We start from the raw sequence: 18,211 nt of genomic DNA on the forward strand, positions 1-18,211 counted from the left end.
ATGTTGAAGCTGTTTCTTCCTGCTTCTTAGTTTTCCTTCTAACAGTCAGACCCCTCTGCTGCAGGACTGCTGAAGGTCCACTCCAGACCCCGCTTGCCTGGGATCACCCGCGGGGCCTGCAGAACAGCTAGGGTTGCCACCAGTTTCTTCCTCTGCTATCCTCGTCCCAGAAGGGTACCCACCAGAAGTTGGCCTGAGCTCTCCTTTATGAGGTGTCTCTTAGAGCATATGGTGGTCGGGGAGTTGCTTGAGGAGACCGTCTGTCCCTTATAGGAGTTCAGGTACTGGGAGCTCCATTGCTGCGTGCACAGTTGCGGGGATAGTACCTTTAAATCTGCTGCAGCTGAACTCATAACCGCCTCTTTTCCCAGGTGCTCTGTCCTAGGAAGGTAGGCTTTATTTACAAGTTCCTGTTGTGCTGCTGCCTTTTTTCATAGATGCCCTGCCTTTCACGGAGTAGTCTAGTCACAGTCTGCCAGCAGAGGTGTGGCTGAGCTGCCGCAGGCTCTGCCCAGCTGCTGTGTGTACTGCCTTGGTAGTGGCAGACTGCCTCGGTAGTGGGGGATGCCCTGTCCCTCACTGAACTGGACTGTCCTGGGTCCAGCTATGCTTGCTGAGAAACTCTTAATCCAGAGTGTTCCAGATTGCTTGTTTTGTGGGGGTGGTACCCACCGAGCCAGATTGCCAGGCTCCCTGTCTCAGCCCCCCTCCCTTTCAGTTGGATGGGTGGCTCTGTCTCCCAGGCATTCCAGGCGCCAGTGGAAACAACCACCCAGACTTATGTGAGATTGTGTGTGCCAACCCGGCACCGGCTGAAACCGCCACACTAAAAACTCTTGGTGCTTTTCAGCCTGGAATCTCCTGGTCTGTGGGCAGTGAAAACTTGTTTGGAAATGGAGTGAGCACTCACCCTCTGTGCTGTTCTTGCTGGGAACTGCACTCCGGTGCTGTTCATGTTCGGCCATCTTGGATCCTCCCTAAATTGCTTATTTTGAGTGGGTGTGTCTGATTGTGCTGTTACTGCCCTTTATCGTTACTAGGGTTGTCTGTTTCAGTGTGATTGACTTAGCTCTGGGGATTGAAACAAGAGAATGGGTTAAATCATATTTGGCCAGAAACAGAAAGGCTGGAAAACCCAATTGTTTTTTTTTATTTTGATCAGAGCCTATTAAATGTTAGGTTAGGAATTGACCCCATCAATTATCAAGGCTGGCCTTTGCTTACAGTTGAGAAAACTGGACTGTTTTTATTTGAATCTAGAAGAGGTTCAAAAGGAGGCAGAAGAGGAAGGAAGAGGTCAGGGGCAATAGAGAGACATGACAGACTGTTAGCCATTCTGGAAGGAGCCAGACATAATGTGCTAGTCTAGGAAGGGCAGAGCCTCAGAAATTTAGGAAGAAATGAACCTCCTCTGTCCCACAAAAGAAGAATCAGGCCGGGCGCGGTGGCTCACTCCTGTAATCCCAGCACTTTGGGAGGCCGAGGTGGGTGGATCACGAGGTCAAGAAATCGAGACCATCCTGGTCAACATGGTGAAACCCCGTCTCTACTAAAAGTACAAAAAATCAGCTGGGCATGGTGGCGCGTGCCTGTAATCCCAGCTACTCAGGAGGCTGAGGCAGGAGAATTGCCTGAACCCAGGAGGCGGAGGTTGCGGTGAGCTGAGATCGCGCCATGGCACTCCAGCCTGGGTAACAAGAGCGAAACTCTGTCTCAAAAAAAAAAAAAAAAAAAAAAAAGAAGAAGAAGAATCAAAGGATCAGGCAGCACCATCTTTCTCTGATATTTATAGGACATAAATTCTTACTGGCCTTTTCATTGTATATGGCCCATATATAATTTTTCTCGTTTTCTTGTAATTGTTGTCCTCCATAAGTGACTAAATATTGAATGAAATTTAGTTAACATACCTGGAACAAACAAGAAATAATTCTGTAATACTTTCTGGTACATTAAATTTTAGGTTTGAGCAGACATATAGTAGATTTTAAAAAGATGGTTTTTTGGTTGTAGATTGTCATAATATGTAGAAAATAACCATCCTATAAATAGAAAATATAAACATTAGTTCTAGTATGGCTACATTGACCATTTAATATAGCTTTTACATTTTAAAGTTCAAAGCAGTTTTTATTTATAGCCATATAAACCTCTTCCTGCAGTTGCTAGTGCTTATATGTCTTATTTATTGTTATCTAAAATTATGGTTATCTTTTCTGCTGTTCAGATTATTTTATTAGAAGGTATCCTGGGTCTACCATTAAATGTTTGTAACTGACAAATGATTGAGGTGAAATTAAATTTTATTATTTATATATAAGTTTGCTCCTTGGGAGGGATGTGGAATATAAGCAATGGAGTATGGGGAAGAATTAATTAAAAATAAATTTCAACTTAAATCATCACTTTAATTGTGACACTAGATCTTTACTGTAAATTACACTATATTTTTCTTTAAAGAATTTGAGTGTTTAAAATACCTTTTGGTCTGTGTTTTTTTTATTTTTATTATTTATTTTTTTGAGATGGAGATTCATCCTTGTTGCCCAAGCTGGAGTGCAATGGCACGATCTCATCTCACTGCAACCACTACCTCCCAGGTTCAAGCAGTTTTCCTGCCTCAGCCTGCTAAGTAGCTGAGATGGGAGGCATGAGCTACTATGCCCATCTAATTTTATATTTTTTAATAGAGATGAGGTTTTTCCATGTTGGTCAGGCTGGGCTCGAACTCCCTACCTCAGGTGATCCGCCCGCCTCAGCCTCCAAAAGTGCTGGGATTATAGGCGTGAGCCACCGCCCATAGCTGGCCTGTGTTTTATTTTCTATTACTTTCTATTTCATTATTTCCTGTCAATTTTTAAATATTTAGCTGTTATTCTGACATAAACTAGAGCAGAAATTACATCGTTTTTTACGTTTTATTTTTTTCTTTATCTATTGGGTCCACATTGTTGGCAGCATTTTCCTTAGTGACCTACAACATGGTGATTACTGTAATTAATCTTAACTTTCTTACAAGATTTTTAAATGTCAGTAACTTAAAAGTATATTGGATGATCTCTAAGTGAAATTCTTCTAAAGCATATAGTGAGGTTCTTGAGTTCCTAAAATTTGTTTATTTAGAAGTTTTTATATTATAGATTTTTATGTTAGTTTTTTTGTCTAGACGTTCCACTGTCATTCACTTCAACTCTGGGCCTACAGAAAATAGGGAGTGTTCAGATTAAATGCTACACTTGGCTCTCCTTAGACACAGTGCCTTGATTCACTGCCAGTTTGACAGTCTTCTCCCTCCTCCTCCCTCATCTGCTGGAGCCTCTGTCCTGTTTCCTAGGTACTACTGCTCTCACTGCTGGAGGAGGGGCTTTCTCCGTCATCCACTCTCTGTAGACTCAGGGTGGTTGCTAGAAAATGGGGAAGATTTGGAGGTTCAGAACTAACATCATGAACTGTATGGACCTAAGGAGGAATATTGTCAGAAAGAGTTCCATGGTGCTATGTTCTATTCCCCAAGTTACAAAGTGTACAGTAGCAGTTTTCATAAGTTTGTATTAATAAAGCTTTATGCTATAGGTGCTTAGTTGATTGTATATCTTAATAAAGATTATAATCTTTCATCTCATTTTCCAGGCATATACAAAGATTTATTTCAGAGTATTTCTGTACATTCACAGTTATATTTTCACATTTTAACTCAAAAAGGCCATTGTGCCTTATTATGGAGACTTAATTTTTTAATATATATCTTGTAAACAGCTAGACTTATCAAAACACTATAGAACCCTGGGGTTACTTGGTTATTCCAGTAGATCCAGGACTCAATTAATTAATGAAGAGACCAAAAGTACTCTAATAAATTGGAGCTAACAGTCTTTTGAGGCACAGAGAAAAAGGTAAGATGGCAAATTATAGGTGTCATGCTGTTGCCCTTTCTGTGTTCTCTTGATGGTGGCCTGTGCTGGGCAGGAGTCCATAACCCAAGGGGAAAGTAACACAGGTACAAGAGATTTGACATCTCTGGTCTGGGAGCTTCCTAATAAGAGATAATTTAAGTGTAGATGAGTTTATCACAAAACACATTTTTACTGTTTCTCTACCTACCAAATGATATGGGTAAACTTGAAAGTAAGTTTGAGCCAGTATTTTAAATAAATGAGCAGCAGTTAATTTTCCCCTACTCTGACTTTTCTCAGAGAGATTTCAAAAATGGGAGAAAAGGATTTAAGATGGGATAATCTCTAAGTCCATTCCAAAACCTGCGTCTTTCTTAACTCCTTTCTCCACTTTGGATATTTACATTAAAGTTTTATTATTTGGCTTTAGGTGTTCTAAACAGTGTTGGACACTCACATGTTCAGAAGATAAAGTCTATTCCTGTTATCCACAGCCCTGCCCTTTGCATTAGGATTAGTCAGTATATTTTTAGTGGAAATAGCTTATATTTGCTATGCAGACCACTATATATATATCATCAATTCCTTCAGGGAAATTCCTGTTTGTTTGAAACTTGACCTTAATAGGCAGGTAGTCAGTGTTTCAAACACAATAAGAAACTGCTAGGTATGACTTGTATGCACTATTGGGTACCCCTTTATTTCCATATAGGTAGCTAGTTTTTAAAGTGCTGGTTAGTTTTTAATCTGATTCTTGTTTAGTTTATGTTAATGTTGCAGTGGTCAGTGCTATACATTAAAAGCCAGTTATAATACTTTTGCTTCTTTCTTGTCTAAAATTTTAATTGCAACATTCAAGTGATTGAATTGTTATCAGCTCCCTTAGTCATGTTCCATCTTTTTCTTTTCTATTTGAAAATACTGGCAACAACGTTTTCTATTGTTTTACTTTCTCGTTTGTCTCTTTTTTAATTGTTAAAGAACTGTATAAATGATAAAGACAGAATTCTAGTGTCAAACCCTGTTTTCTAGTCTCATCTCTCAATGTCCAGAATGTTGTAGAAGCTTAAATTTTGGTGACACATTTAATTAGAGATACCCTTTTATAGCATAGTCAGTTTTAATACATCGTTCATATCTTTCAATTTCTTCAAAATAGTAATCATTTACTATACAGTAGCACATCCATCTCCTTTCCTAAAAGACAGATTTTCTTTTTGAGTATTGAGTCATATTTTGCTTATATTCGAAAGGGTGGCAGATACACAATTCAACATGAAAACTATTATTTATGTAGATACTGTAACTGTTTTATCTTGCATTGGTTTATGATAATACTTGAATTGTTTCTTTCCCATTCTCTGCCCAAAAGTTTCTACTTGTAAAAAGCAAAAATTTGATGGAGTTTATAAATTGGTACTAATTTTATACCCAAATCTAAAAGCTTAAATGTCTATCTGTCTTTAAATCTACAAGGCACATGCACTTTGTGGAGAGATAATTGAAAACTAGTTTTTGGACAGAAAATTTATTCAACCTGTAACCTGAATTGTTAGCTGACCATAAAATTTCAGTTTAATGATATTTTCATATACTGTTATTTGAAAGTCAGTTATTTTCATCGTAAATCATTCCTTTGAGACCTGCCATGAACTTTTTTGTTTTTACCTGGAGTTGTAGTTGAAAAAATTAGGAAAGTAACACCCATGGTGCTATTTAGTATAACATCTTAAAAGTCTATGGCAGTGAAATTTTAAGCCTTAGTTTCATTAGTACCAACCAAAGGCTAATTTGTAACACTTCGTTCAGTGTAGCAAAATTAGGAAAATTAATTTTGTTTCAACCTGTTTTATTCTGTAATTTGTGATGAAAATACCTTCTGAAGTAAGTAAAATTACTGAGTTTTTGACTTCCCAGAATAACTGAAAATTTCAAATTATTACATGAAATTTAGTATGTTAAGAGTACTTGGTACTTTAATGCATTGATTGCTATTGAACTTGTAATAATTCAGTGAGATAAGTTAGTTAATCTGGAGTGGTTTGAAAGCTCAAAATTTTTTCTTGTTGATTTTCTAAGTTTGGTAAAAACTTTGGAAATATCTTTCTTTTGGAAATACCTTTCTTGCTTGCACTAAAAGAATTATGGTTAGGGAATAATTCTACCCTATCTTAAGAATTGATAATTTTAACTGAAGGATACTTTCATCAACCTAAATACCACTAAGTAATTACATACAATGTCAGAGAGTAGACAGCAATTATATGCATTGTTTAAGAAGAAGTAGTATAATTTGCTGTATAAGTTAGTATATTGGCATCTTGCTGAATTTTATTAGTCAAGGAGTTGTATAGGAATTTTTTTCTGATTTGAGAAAAAGGGAGAAATCTCAGGTTTGAGAGTTGTTACAAAGGTATTCTGATTATAATTGCTAAGATGAGACATAGGAAAAGAGACATTCTGTTTTTTACTGTTATCTAGAACTTTTTTGACAAAGTTAATGTTTTAACATTGATGGAAAAGAATGTGATGGTGGAGAGGAAATTGGAGCTTATGTTTGTTGTTTAGGTGAAGAAAATAAATTGGAAAATTACAAGCAAAATAAGGAATGTCATCAATAATTATTATGTTGTGATATCTTTTATTTTCCTTCAATGGAGGATATATAGGAATCAAGTCTTTGCTGAAATTAATAACCATTCTTAGTGTTTTTCCTGTTGGATCCACATCTCATGGATTTGTGCAAATGCCTAATAATTTAATTAGGACTTAATTCAGGATTTTTTCTTTCTGTTTTCCAAATAAATGTACAACTGTTTTATTTGTCCCCCCCCTGTTTTTTTTTTTTTTTTTTTTAAGGAATCTAGGTAAAAATGGCTTATCTAACAGTAGCATTTTGTTGGATAAATGTCCGCCTCCAAGACCACCATCTTCACCATACCCTCCCTTGCCAAAGGACAAGTTGAATCCACCTACACCTAGTATTTACGTGAGTCTGAATTGACTGACTAGAAATAAAACAGTGTTTGCTGCTACCTGTCTTTCATAAAATCTTTCTTTAAATTTATATGGATGCCCTTTAGGAAACATTACAATTATTGGCAGCAGGTTAAATATTTTTTGGGGGAAAAAAGATATATTCAAAAAGATTTTATAATAGCATTTTTAAAAGACCTTCTCAGCTATTAACTGTGATGATATTAGAATCATGAGAAATACTTTTTATTGCCCTAATTTTAAGCAGTATTAGGAAAACACTACCTAAAAGTATAACTTTTTTGAGTAAACTGGGTTTTAAATCTGCATTCTACTTAGTTATGTGGACCTTAACATTCATTCTGTTTTATGTATCTACCCCCTAAAAAAATACTACCTTCATAAAAGATGTTTGAGAACGTGTCATGGTAGATATATGTTACTAAAAAACTTAATGGGTTATTTAAAATATTTAAAACTAGGAATTAGTTTTGCTTTATAGAAATATAGGAATCTCATATAGGAAGTTGATAAGAGTTCAGTCAAAGCAATTCCTATTTCTGTTTCTTCCAAATAGATCTTCCAACCCTATTTCCTTTCATTTTCCTGCTTCTATCCCAAATTAAAATTTTTTGTAAGTATAAAGTTAGGGTAGTGTATGTATAATGATCCTGAATCTATAAAATGATACTAGAGTTTGTTTTATAGATTTAACCCCTTTGCCCCCTAGAGGCCAAATATTATCACATTAATTCTTCCTCCAACCAGTTGTTATTTATCCCTTATTATGTAAGGGAAGAACTGGGATAGACATGTAAAAAAAGCTTTTAAAGTGAGGTCTCAGGAGAAAAATTCAAGATTAAGTTTTTATCTTTTATGGGTCCTCTTCAGTCTGCTTTCTTTGATAATATTTGTTTAGACATTTTTTTTTCTTATTTTCTTCTTTTATTGAAATTTTTAAAAGACACGCATAAAATTTACCGTCTTAACCATTTCTGTGTGTGCAGTTCAGTACCGTTAAGCATATTCACATTGTTGTGCAACAAATCTCCAGAACTTTCTCGTCTTGACAAACTGAAACTACACATTGAACAACTCCCCATTTCTCCCTCCTCCCAGCCCCTGGCAACTACTATCCTACTTTCTCTTTCTTTAACTTTGACTACTCTAGATACCTCATGTAAATGGAACCATACAATATTTGTCTTTTTGTGACTAGCTTATTTCACTTAACATAATGTCCTCAAGGTTGTCCATGTTTCAGCATGTGTCAGGATTTTCTTTTTTTCAAGACTTAATAATATGTAAAACACTTTGATTTTTAAGTTTAATTTCAATTTCATTTCTTCTACATATTTTAGTCATGATAAAATGGACAGGAGAAATGTATGTGGTTACTATCTAACTGAAGCTAGACTCAAAAGTCATAGTGATGAGATACTGTCAGATAGAAATATCACCCCATAAAATGTCTTAAACTGTAAAAAAAAAAAAAAAAAAAAAAAAGAATATTAATTTGGAGCATAATATTTAAATAAAAGCTCTGTTTTCCTGAGATCTAACCACATATTTTAATTTTACAGTTGGAAAATAAACGTGATGCTTTCTTTCCTCCATTGCATCAATTTTGTACAAATCCAAGCAACCCTGTTACAGTAATACGTGGCCTTGCTGGAGCTCTTAAGTTAGGTAAGCCTTAAATAAAAAAAGGAAAAAGTTTGTCTATTTCTTTGCTATTTTTTAACTTTTCAAGCACTGACAGAAACTTTTTTTTGTATTTTTATTTAAATTTTTTTTAGTACTAAGAAAGAGAGAGAGTGTGTGTATCACTTCTTTAATCCGTGATATGAATAATATTGATGGTGATATTGGTTACTGGCAATTTTGTGATGGTTTTTAAATTTAGCTGTTATTTTGGTCCATTTACATAATTGTGATTTAGGTTAATAGAAAAAATTTGATTATAAAATGTCGGTGAAATTTGATGCTACTAATAAATACTATAGCCCCATAACTATTTCCTGGCATCTGCAGAAATTAAATAAGTGAAATTTCAGTCTTTACACACTTAATTCTTTTCGGATGAGATGACATAGCAGTTAGATTCAGGGCTTCAGCATATGGTTCTGCAAAATTGGCACATAGCTAAGGTTGTGTAGAGGCCCTAGTTGGTTTTTATGGGAACTGATACAGTGCCATAAAATACTTTACCTTCTTCTTTAAAAGAACAAAACAAAACAAAAAAGCACTTAAAATATTATCCCAAAGATAATTTTCATTTTTTAACTACATTTATGTTTATTAAGACCTGGGACTTTTCTCTACTAAAACTTTGGTGGAAGCTAACAATGAACATATGGTAGAAGTGAGGACACAGTTGTTGCAGCCAGCAGATGAAAACTGGGATCCCACTGGAACAAGGAAAATCTGGCATTGTGAAAGTAATAGATCTCATACTACAATTGCTAAATATGCACAGTACCAGGCCTCCTCATTCCAGGAATCATTGAGAGTAAGTATTTGCATCCTAAAGATTATTTTAGGATTTTAAAGATGATTTTACTTTGGATTTTAAAAGGGTACATTATTTTTATATGCATCTCATCATTTTATGTTATATAAAAGACTTCATAAGTGCTATGCAGTTTGCTTTTATTTTATTTATTTAATATATTTTGAGACAAGAGTCTCCCTCGGTCACCTAGGCTAGAGTGCAGTGGCATAATCTTGGTAACCTCCGCCTCTCAGGTTCAAGCAATTCTTCTGTCTCAGCCTTCTGAGTAGCTGGGATTTCAGGCACGTGCCACCACGCCCAGCTAACTTTTTTGCATTTTTAGTAAAGATGGGTTTTCAACATGTTGGCCAGGCTGATCTTTAACTCCTGACCTCAAGGGATCCACCTACTTCGGCCTCCCAAAGTACTGGGATTACAGGCGTGAGCCACCACACCTAGCCTCAGCTTGCTTTTAGTAAAATCTGAACAAACCTATGGGTTGATGAAGTAAATATCTTTATGGGGAAATAGAATAAAAAGTATCTTACCTTCCACCCTTATACATATATAGCTATGGACACATGCAGACACCTCTGCTACCTTACATCATTTATAATCAAGATGAGATGTCCTAGGCCTTTCAACTTTCCTCAGGTTTTCTCTCCTCTTGAAAATGGGACAGGTATGAGAATATGTAGTATAACTTTGTGGCTAGTGAAGGAAATTGGATGCCATGCCAATGAGATTTGACTTTGGTATTTATTTGATGTGGTGTTTGAAGAAATTTTCATGTGTAGGAGGCCTATAGAAACTTAGTTTCAAGGCCAGGCATGATCACGCCTGTAATCCCAGCACTTTCGGAGGCTGAGGTGGGTAGATGGCTTGAGCTCAGGAGTTTGAGACCAGCCCGGGCAACACGGCAAAACCCCGTCTCTACCAAAAATACAAAAATAGCTCGGCGTGGTCGTGCACACCTGTAATCCCAGCTACTCAGGAGGCTGAGGCAGGAGAATCGTTTTGAGTCCAGGAGGCAGAGGTTGCAGTGAGCTGGAATTGTATCACTGCACTCCAGCCTGGTCAATGGGAGTCAAACCCTGTCTCTAAAAAATAAAAACACGAAACTTAGTTTCAAAACATAAATAATACTATTCAATCTAGATACGAACTTTTTTTCAGTTGTATGGTGGAAAGGATTGCCAGTTGTAGAATACTAAACTAGACTGCTTTTTGCTTAATCTATAGGAAGAAAATGAAAAAAGAAGTCATCATAAAGACCACTCAGATAGTGAATCTACATCGTCAGATAAGTAAGTCATTTTTAGTATCCACTTAGTATTTCTTTTTAAAAGGTATGTTTCTAATATTGTGTCTCTTTTTTTAAGTTCTGGGAGGAGGAGGAAAGGACCCTTTAAAACCATAAAGTTTGGGACCAATATTGACCTATCTGATGACAAAAAGTAAGTCCTTGTAGTCATATTTCTGTGAACTGATGCAAAGAGCTATCCTGAGCAAGATTGGAAATTCTCTACAATTTCCTCTTCTGTTTCATTTCTTGTCATTTTTTTTAAGTTGACATGAATTTAAGCTAAATTTTTGCTACATTTTACAATTAAAAATTTTAAGTTTTTTTCCAAAAATAGAGATGGAATCTCACTGTGTTGCTGAGGCATGTCTTGAACTCCTGGGCTCAAGGGATCCTTTCACCTCAGCTTTCCAAGGTGTTGGGGTTACAGTTGTGAGCCACTGCACCCTGCCAAATTTTGTTTTTACTTAAAACTTTTGTACAGTTTTTCATCAAGATTCTGACTATATGCTAATTACATAATCACAAAATTATATTTTTAATTATATGAAATAGTTATATAAAAGTGTATTTATAAAATATAATCATATAACTATAAAAATAGAAAGGTTTTTTTCCTTTTATTTACTTGGTCAATAATTTTTATGCCTATTTAGTTGGAAAATTTTCTTTGGAAAAATTTTAAAATTTAAGCATTTTCCTATGGAAAAGTAAAATATTTATAGATTTAATTGTTTTTCTGATTGGAACACAAGGGTTTTGAAGAAATGATAAACTTCCACAGATATTTGTAGCAGAGTTTCACTTTTGATGTGTTACTTTATTGCAGGTGGAAGTTGCAGCTACACGAGCTGACTAAACTTCCTGCTTTTGTGCGTGTAGTATCAGCAGGAAATCTTCTAAGCCATGTTGGTCATACCATACTGGGCATGAACACAGTTCAACTATACATGAAAGTTCCAGGGAGCAGAACACCAGGTAATTTGTATGAACTAACATATCATGTTAAAATTGAAAACAAAAATCAAAATATGAAACATGCAAAGACAGCTGGAATCTTGTCATTCATAATGAATAAAACTGAAAGGGTTGTTCCTGTTATAATATTGTACTTTTTAACTAGGCTCTGATTAAGATTTTTTCCCCTTTTCATTATTTTTTTTGGTGTAATAGCTCAGAAACATTATAACAGTTTAATCTGGAAAGGAGTCATTGAAGCAGCACTGGGAAATAAGTTCTTTTGGCCTCAAGACTCTATTGTTGATCTCATCTGTTACGGAAAGTGATGGGGGTGTGGTGTTTTTGAATTATTTTTTAACCCCAGTAACAATAAATAGTATATTTTATTTGTAACCTAATACACATGTATGTGTACAGCAGTGGTTTCATTGAAGAATACGTTTTCCAATCTATTCCATTGTTTCATTTAAACAATAAAGTGTAGATTGCAAATTTCTAAGTGGATCACAACTCACAGTTTTAAAAAAAACTTCATGATGTGAAAACATTACTAGACTCGTTCTAATATCTAGTCTAGACTTTGCCACTAATTAGGTTTGTCACTTTTGGCAAGTTACATTTCTTCTTTACGTCTTTTTCTTTATTTGTAAAATGAATTACATTGTTTTTAGACTTAAATTTTCTGTCCAGTACTAAAGTACCATCTTCTTCATGCTCCTTTGCATTGGCATGAAATTTCACAGGGTGATATTCAAAATATTTAACAATTGCTACAACCACAGCACTGATGAGTTAGAAGAGATACTATCGATAACCAGTTCAGCTGTACCAATGTACTGTGGGCTGCACGAGTCTCCCTCAGGTGCTTCTCTTTGCTACGTGATGCAGCCATGGTTTGAAACCCAGACTGCTTCCTACTTTGTTCACATTCTTACTGCATTGTGCTTAAAAATTATTTCAAAATAGAGCTATGCTTGCTTCTGGGTAATATGGGTCAGTGGTTCCCATCCCGTCTGCTCGTTTTATTCTCCTGGTCCTTTTTTTTTTTTTTTTTTTTTTTTTTTTGAGTCAGGGTCTTGCTATATCACCCAGACTAGGGTGCAGTGATGTGATCATAGCTCACTGTAACCTTGTTTAACCCCTAGGCTCAAGCAATTCTCCTGCCTCCCAAGTAGCTAGGACTACAAGTACATGCCACCATGCCTGCTTGTTTTGAGGTTCATGTAATGACTTCAAGTTACCCTTCCCTCTGCCTCCCAAAGTCCTGGGATTAAAGGCTTGAGCCACCACACCTGGTAGTTTTTTTTAAAGTATTATAATTAATTATTCTGTAGGATTCAGATCCAGACATGAGGGTGGGATTTTAACAGAGGTCCCCAGAGGATTCTAATGTACAGCCAGGATTAGAACTATTGCTTGTTATAGTTGTTATCCTCAGACCATTGGAAGCCCAATTCTGTGATATTTTATCCATAGTCAGATAAAGTGCAAAGAGTTCTGGAACAAATGATGGAAGAACTGTGTTCTGCTTTCTACTCTGTCATTGGACACTAATATAAATATTGGGCAAAAAACATTATTTTCAGTACCTCATTATGGGGTAAACACATTGTTGCTGGAGATTAGCTCACAAGGAAAAAATGGTAATGATATCTATAATACCTACTATTTATTGCTTACTGTGTATAGACAGTCCCCAACTTGAAATGGTTCAACTTACCATTTTTGGACTTTATGGTGGGTTTATCAGAGTATTAAATGCTTTTTCAACTTAGTCCCATCTGTAAGTCATGGAGCATCTGTATTAGGCACTGTTATATGCATTCATTAGTTTATCGATCTTCAAAACAGCCCAACGATTTACAGAGATCGTTATTATCTGTTCTTACATATAGGGAAACTGAGTCAGAATGGTTTACCAGCTTGCCCAGGTTCATAACTAAGCCAAGGAGCATGGCTCCAGAGCCCAATCTCTTAACCATGATTTATACTCCCTGTCATAGAAGCTCTAAGTTAGGAGTTGACACAAAAATGCTACAGTAATGAAGAACTGAAGAACTAAATACTACTAGAGTGTTCTCTGTTAAGCATTTGTAAGGTTTTGTTTCTCAAGACCCATTTTTCTATAGAATTGTAGTATGGTGATTTTTTTTCTCTGTGTAAGTACCGTGTGCTAACCGATTGTGCCACTGGAGCTCCAATTTTTTTTTCTTTTCACATTTCAGGTCATCAAGAAAATAACAACTTCTGTTCAGTTAATATAAATATTGGCCCAGGTGACTGTGAATGGTTTGTTGTTCCTGAAGGTTACTGGGGTGTTCTGAATGACTTCTGTGAAAAGTAGGTTTCCAAAGTAAATTTTCTTAAAACATATATTAGAAAGCAGTAATTGTAAAGGACAGCTTACCAAGCTGGATATCCTAATGGATAAATTGTCAGTATTCACTTATATTTGGCAAAGAATTCATTTTAAATGATTTGATTCCAAATCTCATATTTTGTGTTATTGGAAATACTTTAGGAAAGATGCCATGAAACCACTTCATGGAATAGTAGTACCCATGAATTTAGAAGATAGAAAAGTTGAGTTATTTAATTTTTAAAATGATGCATACTTATTCATTTGAAATGTGTATATTCCAAGAAGAATTTGTTCGAACTGACAATTTTTTCTTTGAAAAAATTGTACAAAATGTATTACGTATTTTTTATTTTTTAATAGAGATGGGGTTTCACCGTGTTGCCCAGGCTGCTCTTGAACTCCTGAGCTCAGGCGATCCACCCGCCTGGGCCTCCTGCAATGTTGGGATTACAGGCATGAGCCACCACGTCCAGCCTAGATTTTGTTTTCTCTAGTTGAAAGAACTTGGCTAGTTCCTTTCCTTAACATCCCAGAAATAGCCTTTATTTATTTCTATGTCTTGGATCAAAGAGTACTTTGGAAATTTTTTTTAATTGGTTTCAATTTGATCATTTGTCTAGCTAGAACCTTATTTCTTCTTTTCTAAAAAATACTTTATATAAGGACCTGATATTTTCATTTAGTAATAACATTAGAAAATTAGGATAAAATTATATACACATTTGGTGTTATACTCCCCATCCCAATTAGATAAAAGGGAAAAAGAAAACATTTACATATGAGATTACATTGAAAACTAATTATACATATATTCCACATACTAACTTCTTTATTTAGTTACTTATTTATTTTTTTGAGATGGAGTTTTTCTCTGTTGCCCAGGCTGGAGTGCAATTGTGCAATATCGACTCACTGCAACCTCCGCCTCCCAGGTTCAAGCTGGGGTTACAGGTGTGTGCTACCATGCCCTGCTAATTTTTGTATTTTTAATAGAGACGAGGTTTCACCATGTTGGCCCAGCTGGTCTGGGACTCCTGACCTCATGATCCGCCCGCCTCAGCCTCCCAAAGTGCTAGGATTACAGGTGTGAGTCACCGTGCCCAGCCCCATACTAATTTCTCATTTCTTGCTTTGGTTTAAGAATCTTTGCTGTAAATATTTGTATTTAGTAAGAAGTGTATCATAGTTGGAAAACCAAAAAAAGGATATTAACTCATTGTTTCCTTATATGCAAACAAGAGATAATTACCTTATATTGTCTTCACTATTCATATATTGGTTTCTTTCACTGTAAGAAAGCCAAAGATAAGGAGTTTTAAAGTTTCTAATGTACTGATGAAATAACCTAATCTACTTTAACCTATACTTTCTTTTATGTACCAGCAGTCTAGTAGCAGCAGTGAAAGAACATTGTCATATGGGAAATCTCCATTGTGCTATATAGAAAGATTTTTATATCTTAAACTTTGAGTTAATACTATGTTGTTGGAGCTATAGTATAGTGATCCTTGTTCATTGTTTCTGAGTAGGGATTGGCTATTTTTTAGGGTATAGTTTTCTTTCCTATCTAAATGGAGAGGTGTCTTGGGAAAAAAAAAAGATAATTAGACTAGGCAGATGATGTCTGAAAAGCTTGAGCATGGGGATAATAAAAATATCAAGTTAGTAGGAAGGGTTAGGTAAATTTAATAACTCAGTTGTGAAAATAGTACTTGCTTCTTCAGCATTTCACTTGTAATTTCGTTTCACATAAAGATTATTGTTTTTGATAGTGACTGTATACTGTCTCTAATTTATTTTATGGCTTTAAATAATACCTGTCTTGAAATAACCATTCTTTTGAATATATGATTAAAACAATGCGTGGTTTTTGGCAAGTTTGTTTTTTTTTGTTTCTTGGTTTTTTTGGGGGTTTATTTGGGATTACTTGCTTTTGGATAAAAAGTTTTCTGTAATTTTGTAATGGCAATACAGGGATGAAATAAGGCTAGGATTTTTGTTTATAGCCATTTTTTTGCTTTATAGCCAACTTTTTCTGGACTGTATCTGCTTGGCCTTGTCACACACAATAAGCCAATCCTTATCTTTTTGCAGTTAGACTACCATTTGCACTCTAGTCTAAACTTTAAAGAGTAGCCTTGCATTTTTCAAGAGAAAGAGAGGCCAAGGTTCCTTCTAGATCATAGTTTGGCAATTTTTTTTCCATAAAGGGCCAGATGATAAATATTTTTGGCTTTGCAGGTCACATGCTCTCTGTCACAACTGTGCCACTGTAGCAGAGACATAGTGAGAGATAGTACAACAAATGAATGGACATAGCTGTATTCTAATAAGTTTTGTTTACAGAAACACGCAGTGGGCTGAATTTGGCCCATGGGCCATAGTTTGCCAACCCTTTTTCTGGATAAAAAATAAAATTTAAACCAGTAAAAACAATTGTAAAGTATACTTTATCATGCACTGTAGCACAAGACAAATAAAATCGATATTATTTCTTAGATCTTAAGGAACATTTTTACTCTCTAAGTTCTTCCTTCCCCAAAATATGAAATTTAAAGTAGTTAATTCAATTTTATAAAGTTATTTTATGGAAAAAGTTTCTGTGTAGTTTAAAAAGTACTTCATATCATGGTGGGGAATAAGAACCTAGATCTTAAAATAAAAACTTAATAATATGATCTATGGAATATTTCCAAAATATATTGGTAGTAGTAGTCATGATTATTTGTGCATTTGTGTGATTGTTTGTTTTTGATAAAGTTGTTTTCAACTGCATAGTTTTAATCAGGTAATCATCAAAACTGTATAGAGACTGACATTCTGTGTCCTTTTCCTCAGAAATTAAGGAAAGTTCCTGGTACTTGTATTGTCACAGTGCTCCTGTTTATGGATTTAAATGACTTGATGTCAACTCCACCTTCCATTTACCTTTTAGGGATTTCTAGGTGCTCCAGGGAGAAGGCTTCAGTCAAAAATAGTCTTTATTAAAAGTTAATATATGTGTTACTTGAAAGTAGCTTTGGATTTCATTTGGGTCTTTGAAAAATCAATTTAAGATGGTAATACTGGGCCAGGCATGGTGGCTCATGCCTGTAATATCAGCACTTTGGGAGGCCGAAGCAGGCGGATCACCTGAGGTCAGTAGTTTGAGACCAGCCTGGCCAACATAGTGAAACCCCGTCTCTACTAACGATACAAAATTAGCCAGGCATGGTGACAGACGCCTGTAATCCCAGCTACTTGGGAGGCTGAGATTACAGTGAGCCTAGATGGAGCCACTGCACTCCAGCCTGGGCGACAGAGCAAGACTTTGTCTCAAAAAAAAAAGACAGTAATACTGATCTTTAGTCATTTAGTATTAGTACTCGACCATAATTGCACACTGTTTACATACATACAGCAGATCTGTTTGCACGAGCAATTATGTTTCAATAAAGTGAACAAGTGTTTATTAAAAAAAAAAAAAATGTGATGTTTTTCTTCCGGTCTTACTAGGGGCTTCTTAATGTACTTGATCTATTTCCATTATTTGCATTATTTTTTTTTTATTTCAGAAATAATTTGAATTTCCTAATGGGTTCTTGGTGGCCCAACCTTGAAGATCTTTATGAGGCAAACGTTCCAGTGTATAGGTTTATTCAGCGACCTGGAGATTTGGTCTGGATAAATGCAGGCACTGTTCATTGGGTTCAGGCTATTGGCTGGTGCAACAACATTGCTTGGAATGTTGGTCCACTTACAGGTATTATAAAGAATACGCTAAAAAAAAAAGTTTATAAAGGATTATATCCAGTAGGTCTGTTCTTTTTTTTTTTTTTTTGAAATATAACTCACCAAAAGTTGTAAGAAGAATGTCTCCTTGCATAGAATTATAATTTGTAGTACAATAAATGTAATTCAAGTTAACAAATGGAAATCTAAGACCATAGATATTAGCAGATAACAAGTTTATGGCTTTATATACATGAAGGATATATTAATAATATTTAGAGTGCTCGGTTTATTTTATTTAAAAAAGTCCTTATGCGAGAAAACAAAGTAGAAAAATTACTCTTTCACATAAAAAAAAAAAACCTAGTATTTCATATGAATAGCTCTGTAATCTCAAAATCTGTTTGAATTATGCCTGCCTTCAGGCAGTATTCACTTAAGGTTAAGAATGTGGAGTTTAGAGCCAAAAAGACCTGGATTAGGAGCAGGATCTGGCTCCTGTAACTTTGGGC

General features: G+C 35.4%; 1 protein-coding gene across 10 annotated transcripts in view; it reads left to right on the forward strand.

Annotated features, from left to right (window-relative positions):
• KDM6A (lysine demethylase 6A) overlaps positions 1–18,211 on the forward strand; it is a 191,656-nt gene that overhangs the window by 151,864 nt on the left and 21,581 nt on the right. For all 10 annotated transcript variants that reach the window (XR_004262774.1, XM_032258554.1, XM_032258555.1 and 7 more), the window contains 8 exons: positions 6,753–6,882; positions 8,453–8,558; positions 9,176–9,381; positions 10,606–10,670; positions 10,746–10,820; positions 11,496–11,644; positions 13,852–13,966; positions 17,543–17,730. Coding sequence is in view for 9 of the 10 variants with exons in the window: in XM_032258554.1 (XP_032114445.1) it covers positions 6,753–6,882; positions 8,453–8,558; positions 9,176–9,381; positions 10,606–10,670; positions 10,746–10,820; positions 11,496–11,644; positions 13,852–13,966; positions 17,543–17,730 (1,034 nt within the window). In the remaining variant the exon portion in view is untranslated. The remainder of the gene's footprint in view (positions 1–6,752; positions 6,883–8,452; positions 8,559–9,175; positions 9,382–10,605; positions 10,671–10,745; positions 10,821–11,495; positions 11,645–13,851; positions 13,967–17,542; positions 17,731–18,211) is intronic.

The sequence above is a fragment of the Sapajus apella genome, unplaced genomic scaffold, assembly GCF_009761245.1.
Source record: "Sapajus apella isolate SASKATOON/1434 unplaced genomic scaffold, GSC_monkey_1.0 scaffold103, whole genome shotgun sequence".
Taxonomy (NCBI): Eukaryota; Metazoa; Chordata; class Mammalia; order Primates; family Cebidae; genus Sapajus; species Sapajus apella.